Genomic DNA, 7,018 nt, shown 5'->3' with positions numbered 1-7,018 from the left:
CCAGCATCCTTTTTGCAACGGACATAACCAACCAGGTTTGCCACATTCAAGGAAAGACCAACAGCAACAACAAGCTTAAAAAGATCAAAGGACCTGGCAGTTATTTAGCATAATGATTATTATGGCATTTGCATCAAAGTGAAATCACTAAAATTACATGTACTAGTCCCCCTTTAAGTTAGTAGATGACTGCCATGCAGGAGGTTGTTGGTTTATGCTCTGGCTTCACCAAGTAAGAAGATGGCGGATAATGAGGGAGTGGACTAGTCTCCTGGGAAAACAACCATGGATTGGTCCTATCCAAAGAAACATTTCTGGGTCATTAATTTAAAGAACTTGCACACTGTTCACAAAGAAAGTGAATGTCATAATCTGGCCACTTTCTCAATTGCAGTTAAGCCATTATTGTGGCTGCTTGGACACAATAATACTTAATTATTAACAACATTTATTATTAATAATTAATAACTTAATTACTTATGCTTAATTATTATGACCACATGCTCAAATCAAACCAAGTTGAGTCTTCCATGACCAATTTATTCCATAGACCATATTAACAAAATTATTCTCTTGTCTCTGTGCTAATGTGACCAACAAGCCTTGCTCTAAAGCTACGTTTCTTTTGTATTTTGTCCATGCAAACAAGGCTAGTTGGTCTCAACAGCACAAGGACAGTACAAAGGAATGATATATTGGTCACTATTTATGAATACTGTCCATACATCTTTCTTTTTTTCCTAAATTTAAGATGGCTTTTGTGACATCAAGTGCATAGACCCCAAAATATTCTAAAATCTAACAATCAAAGTAACTTACTAGCCACTTAAACTTGAGTGAAAATAATGCAGCCACTAAAAAGAATATCCAGACAAGGGGACAGATGACCAGACCCAACCAGAAGACACGGGATTCAGCACTAGACACATTCTTGTCATTCTGAAACGTAATGTAACAGATCACCTTCACCAACAAGATTAACATTATCGATGGAATCACCAGATAGCTGCAGAATGGAAAATAGAAACATCCTCCTCCTGCAATGATGTTTTGAAGGCAAAACGACATAACTTCATTGGAAAATGTCACAAAACATGTACTGATCATTTTTAACTTGTGTCACTTACGAATGTAAAAGGAAATATCTTAATGGCTTTAAATGGATGTTAAACACCATAGTTTAACAAAATTAACATGGTGTTAACAGATTAGGGTAACAACTGGGATTGTTGATTTGGACAAGTTGTGAGTAATACTTGAATGAAGGGGATAGCTTCCAAACTAATAATATACATGTAAAGATTTCAGCGTGTTGACTGGCTAAGAGAACATCAATTATTATTATAATTAATCCCAAACAGAGTACAGAAAAGTAAAAGCGGGGGCATCCTAGGGTGCCTAAAAAGTCAATGGGTCAATAAAGCTATATATTAACCATCCATATGTAAAATTTGTGAGCTGACGTTTGAAGGGTTGGCTCTTCTTTAATTCCCTCTGATGAAAGGCTAACGCCAAAAAAAATCAGCTCACAAATCTTGCTTACAGTGATTCATTTACCTTTTTTCAAATAGTTTGATAAAACCAAATTTTCATGCAAATACTACATGGCTTCAGGTAAGCATCTTGTAATAATCTGTCAAATTTTATGAGTCTTGCATTTATAGTTTTTTGAAACTTGATAAGGGTCCAGATTTCCTTTTTTAACACCCCATTTCCTCTCAGACATAACTACAGTTAATTGTTTTTAAAGTAAATATTATGTCAAAACATGTGATGTGATTGGTTGTATGCTTCTGTGAATTTAAGGTGGGCTTTATTTAGCTATAGGGGCCTGGAGGACTTAAAGGCCAAATTTACCCAATCCTTGCCCAATATTCCACAACTGTTGAGGATTGCGTGACTACTATAAACAGAGTAAGCCTTTTTCAAACAAGCGATAATAGGAATTAAAGCAAATGTCAATCACAGTTAGAAATCAAAGATGGACAAGTTCCAAGTATTAATTTTTCATATTGATTGAAAGCTTGATCGAGTAACTTAGAAACAGAAGACCATTGTTGACAAATCGTTTGTTCAATTTGTAATTATGTAGCATATTTTAGTTGACTGGAAAGAGCGAGAGAGTACTGTACTTGAGAAACTTATTAAAACGTCTAAAATCTAGTTCGGCCCTAGGGCATTCGCGACACAACTATAGCTGTACCTTTTTTGACTCAAACACCCAATGGCTGTTCCCATCTTCATCAACGTAATTCCACCATCTAAGTCCAACTAATAATCGACCAGTTACATTTTTGACAGTCCAAAAGTCACATGATAACAACAACACGATAACAACAAAGTTTGTGATGAAGCTATCACTCAACCAGCCACACAGGAGGTAAGCAATAATGGCTGCCACTCGGAAGAGAAGATGAAACACTGTTACAGCTGGATTTCTGCAGAGACATTTTTCAAAAAGTCCTTGACATGAAATGATGAACAAATTAATTTAAGGTAACTGCAAAAATTTATATCCCTCAACTGACAAAAACAACAAAAAAAACTCGAAACCTAAATTTCTTTCTTTTCCTGAAAATTTCATCCTCGTCTCCAAAATTTAACGCTACATCTTCAGTTGCATCCAAATGTTCCTAAAAAAAATAACTTTGTTATCTTAAAGTAAACAAAGCAAGTAAGTAAAAATAGCAAGGAAAATGAGGACACATCGTCAGCACTGTTGAGGAAAAATTATTCTTACGGTATCCGCCATATTGGAAACTTGGATGACCGCTGACCCAAATGAAAACGTGGCACTACTAGAAGCACTACTAACGGTTGTAGTCACAGTTGTATGATATTCTCGGTTTTTACATGACGTCACGACCGCCATGTTGGTGCCCTAAACAAAGAAAAGGCGGCCATGTTGGTGCCCTAAACAAAGAAAAGGCGGCCATGTTGGTGCGCCGACCAAATCCTCCGGGAATTTAACTCTATTATTATGCACACGCTTCCTTTTGTTTTCGTTGAAAAACATGGCAGTTGATCACGTGAGTGAAAACCAGCAATATGTCCTCATACATAACGTACCTACCACACAACCGCAAGCAGCCGCACTGACCCGTCACCCACTCGATCCCTTTGAGTGATAGCCGCTGAAACTGCACCATGGTACGCGGCTATCACCCGTCAATCGTATATTTTACAATGACTGCAAAATTTTCGCGCGCTCATTGGCTAATTTTTATTGTCAATATCTCGGGTCGCATCACCTTGATGATCACCAAAATGGAAGTTTCTCTTATTTTTGTCTCGCGTTCTTTTCGTGTTTTGACTTAATTTTGACCCCTTTGCCTTTTTGTCATTAACAAATAATAACTGATGTCAGTTTTTCATGCGTCTGTCCTGTTATTGACAATGAATTTCGTCATAACATTGTCAAAGTAGTCTGCGGATCCACAGCTCACAAAGGCTCATTTTGCTCACTAAGAAATAAGTGGATACCCACAAATAATGATTTTGATTTGAGGTCATTTCTACCTCAGGAAACATCCTGAGCGACCATCTGCTTTTGTTCAATTCTCATTGTTTTCTTCATTCCCCTCCCCACCTCAGATTTCATTCACCTGGATTCTCAACCTATGAGTGACGAGTACGCGAATTCTGAAGCCAGCAAACTCCGTTTCAAAATAAAGGTGATCCCCCTCCCCGATAATAAGCCCCGGCCCCTCACCCCCTAATGTAACCCCAAACATTCACTGGACAATGTAACAATTGCAGCAACTTGCCCCGAATAAATCCCCTACTTTCTCCCATCCTATGCAACACTCGTATTCCCACTTCCCTTCCAATCCATTCATATTGCTCTTTGAAATCTGTGTTTTAATCAAACGTATGCGCGTTTGCATCTGTCCGGCGCAGCTTGTGAGTTAAGCAAACTGTTTTTTCGTGTCTTCTGTTCCTGGTAATAACAACACGCACTGTCTCCAAGTCAAGTTTTCTCGTTGATTGTAGATTGGAGGTGATGAAAGTGGCGCGGAAAGTGGAGGGGAGGCTCGCGTAAAACCTGACCCGGATGGAAGCACAGCAGATCATAAAAAACATAAGAAGAAAAAGAATCACAAACACAGAGACGAGCGCAATAAGAGGAAACGGAGTACGAGCAGCAGCATTTATGATTCTCCGCTTATGTTTCACACCCGTATCACGTAGGTCTCTGTCACATGAGCCATGCGGGAACTGAACTCCGGAGTTTTCTCTTTGCAATGAAGCATGCCTGGATATCTATGCTGACTGGTCTACCAGCCTTTTGTACGGCTTTAAGGAAGGAAATTCCTCCAATCCAGACGGAAACAACGCTCAGGAGAAAACAGAAAAGAAATTCGCGCAAGAATACAACAGAACCCACGAAACCCTTAACCTACCAACCTTCATATTTTTCACGAAATTTTATCTCACAACGTTCAAATTTAGTCACACGTCTTCATTCGAGGAAGAAGACTTAAATAAAACAAGAGGCCACACAGCCTAAACTCGGGCCTGCAAAAATACAGTGGTGTATGGTTAATTTAGCGCTAAAGAAAAGAAAAGAGAGAAGTCTGTCTTTCTTACATCGGACTTACATTGCGCTTCTTATTATGCTTGATGTATATGTAGTGAATACCCGAACCCGGGTTATCTTCATTATAGGTGACGACAATGACCACTGCACCATGGAAACCAGGTGAAAATAGTGTATTTATTCCAAAATGGCTATTAAAGCACATTGTTTTTCGCTGATCGATGTGTATATTTGCTTAGTGTTTGAGAAAGGAACGCTAATCGAACGGTTTAAGACGAGAAATTTCGAAAATGACTCGTCGAAACATCATACTTTTTCTTAACAATACCGGGAGAAATTAGCCCGGTAAGATGTGCCAACGAGTCATAAGATGGCCCGATATTGCATTGCGTGCAACAAAAACACGAAAACTCGTTTCCGGTCACGCACAAAATTCTTTAATACATATTTCCCCAGTAATCTGTCGCGTAGTCGCCTCCGTCTCTGGTTTGGTGATCTCGATTGCCTCTGAATGAGGAGATACCGAGTTCGAATACTAGTTAGGTTGCCTTCTCTGAAAAGTGTCTACGAGGCCAAAAACTTTCTCGGCTATTTCCCTACAAAAGTTGAACTTACAATATGCAACGTTTTAAAAACATTCTTTGATAAATCGTACCGGGTATTCATGATGGCGATGCACACAACAAACTTTTGAGTATCGAGACCTGTATTTCTCCCCTGGAATCGAATCTTTATTATCATTGAAAATCACAGATAACTATACAGCTTTTCAAACTACATCACAAACTGCATGATGATAGTCTCGATATCAAATCTTCGGAGCGAATGGTCCGGGTTCGGGACCTGGCCGGGGACATTGTGTTGTGTTCTTGGGCAAGACACTTTACTCCCTCGGTGCCTCTCTCTCCACCCAGGTGTATAAATGGGTACCAGCGAAACGCTGGGGGTAACCCTGCGATGGACTAGCATCCCATCAAGGGGGGGGGGGGGGGAGTCGCTTCACTCATTACAGGAGCCGGGGATAAGCTCCGTCCTGATGGGCCACTAGGCCTGTAAGCTGACTTTACCTTACAGTTTTACTCGCTTCCTTAATTCCGTTCATCCAAAAATTACAAGATCAGTCCTAAATCATCCGAAAAACTTATTACAAATCACAGTTCAACAATTTGTCATCCTGTGTTCGAAGTGCGGTTCCGTAATCCTGGTTTACTTACTTGCAAACTGTTTAAATCTGCCGTGGCGAAGGCAAAAAGACTTGTTCCTTGGAAACGGTTTAAATCTGCCGTGGCGAAGACTAGAAGACAACATCTGTACTCCATTTCTCTCAATGCTCAAAAATCTAAAATCCCATAATTGCATGTCCCATAGTCCAGTCCTAAGTTAAAATTTTACAAATCCATAATCCAGATTTCAGTATTGGAGTAACTTGGTACCAAACGTTCGACAATAACTTGAAATCTCGTTAAGAAAATAGCTTAAATCCAGTAGTCCAGTCCGGGTTAAATCGCCATAACTCCGTCTATCATCGATTCAAAAATTAACAAAAGCTTCAAGTAGTAAATAGTTCTCAGAATCTACAAAAGTTCGTCATGATTCTACACTCGAGCTGAACAAAAAAAAAATACCAAAAACGAGACCAAAAAACCCTAGTGATCGCTTCTCGAGAGAAAAGACACACAGCCGAAACCGTTCGGTGCCTGCGTCATACGGCTCTGAAAAAAGTACGGTAGTACAATGGTACTTGACCGTACCCCTTAGCCGAGAAACTAATCCTAGCCAAAAGGCCGAGAAGCGATCAGGATACGGGATATTTGGGTAAAAAAAATTTTAGGGATACGGGATATTTTTAAAAATAGGAATGCATTGCGTACGTGTGGTAGTGCAGTAACTTGACAGTGTTTTTTTTCCACAACTATCAACTGAGCTGCGTTTTGTTTTTCAGGAGTTTCAAGTTGTCCTTGCGTAATATGCGGCTCTAATAGTACACGATATTGTCTTGGTATCATAATTCAATACATGGCCATGGTGGATGTCTTTGCTATAAAATACCCCCTGGGAAGACATGGCATTCAGTTAAATACTAAACCAAGAAAGATTGAAGAAAATAAAAGGAAATCTAGAAACATTGGCTTCAAAGCTGACATGTTGATCAGTTTCAAGTTCCCTTACAACTTCTTTTTTCACCACAAGCTTAAGCGCTTACTCTGAGCTTCAGACAGCTTTCCAAGACAAAAACCCCTGTCCGGCGGGGTTTGTAACTGGATAGGAAACATCAAAATATGCGACTTGCTGTCAGGAACATATATACGACCAGGAGCCCCTGATACGACCGAAAATTCTATTTTAACGCTCAAAAGTGCGAACTAATTAGGCAAGGTACAGATTTTGTTAGCCTGCTTTAAGAAAAACAAATATTGATTGACGCAAAAGTAAATAACTATTGATATATAGTTTTAAGGAGAGTAGAAGAAACTTTTT

At 39.4% G+C, this 7,018-nt stretch overlaps 2 protein-coding genes across 2 annotated transcripts in view; both read right to left on the bottom strand.

Moving 5' to 3' along the window:
- The window catches only part of LOC138014108 (Golgi apparatus membrane protein TVP23 homolog B-like), a 3,734-nt gene extending 847 nt beyond the window's left edge, over positions 1–2,887 (bottom strand). Inside the window, exons 1-5 of the mRNA XM_068861136.1 lie at positions 2,741–2,887; positions 2,554–2,633; positions 2,204–2,438; positions 820–939; positions 6–74 (exon numbers count right to left, since the gene is read on the bottom strand). Of these exons, the coding sequence (XP_068717237.1) occupies positions 6–74; positions 820–939; positions 2,204–2,438; positions 2,554–2,633; positions 2,741–2,872 (636 nt within the window). The 5' untranslated portion in view covers positions 2,873–2,887. The remainder of the gene's footprint in view (positions 1–5; positions 75–819; positions 940–2,203; positions 2,439–2,553; positions 2,634–2,740) is intronic.
- Positions 2,888–6,614: 3,727 nt separating this feature from the next.
- The window catches only part of LOC138060720 (uncharacterized), an 8,938-nt gene continuing 8,534 nt past the window's right edge, over positions 6,615–7,018 (bottom strand). The window contains exon 4 of the mRNA XM_068906578.1: positions 6,615–7,018. This exon is cut by the window's right edge and continues 3,023 nt beyond it. The gene's annotated coding sequence lies outside the window, so the exon portion shown is untranslated.

This window comes from Montipora capricornis, chromosome 8 (assembly GCF_036669925.1).
Source record: "Montipora capricornis isolate CH-2021 chromosome 8, ASM3666992v2, whole genome shotgun sequence".
Lineage (NCBI taxonomy): Eukaryota > Metazoa > Cnidaria > Anthozoa > Scleractinia > Acroporidae > Montipora > Montipora capricornis.
The sequence above is the reverse complement of the archived record's forward strand: the minus strand, read 5'-3'. Positions and strand labels throughout refer to the sequence as shown.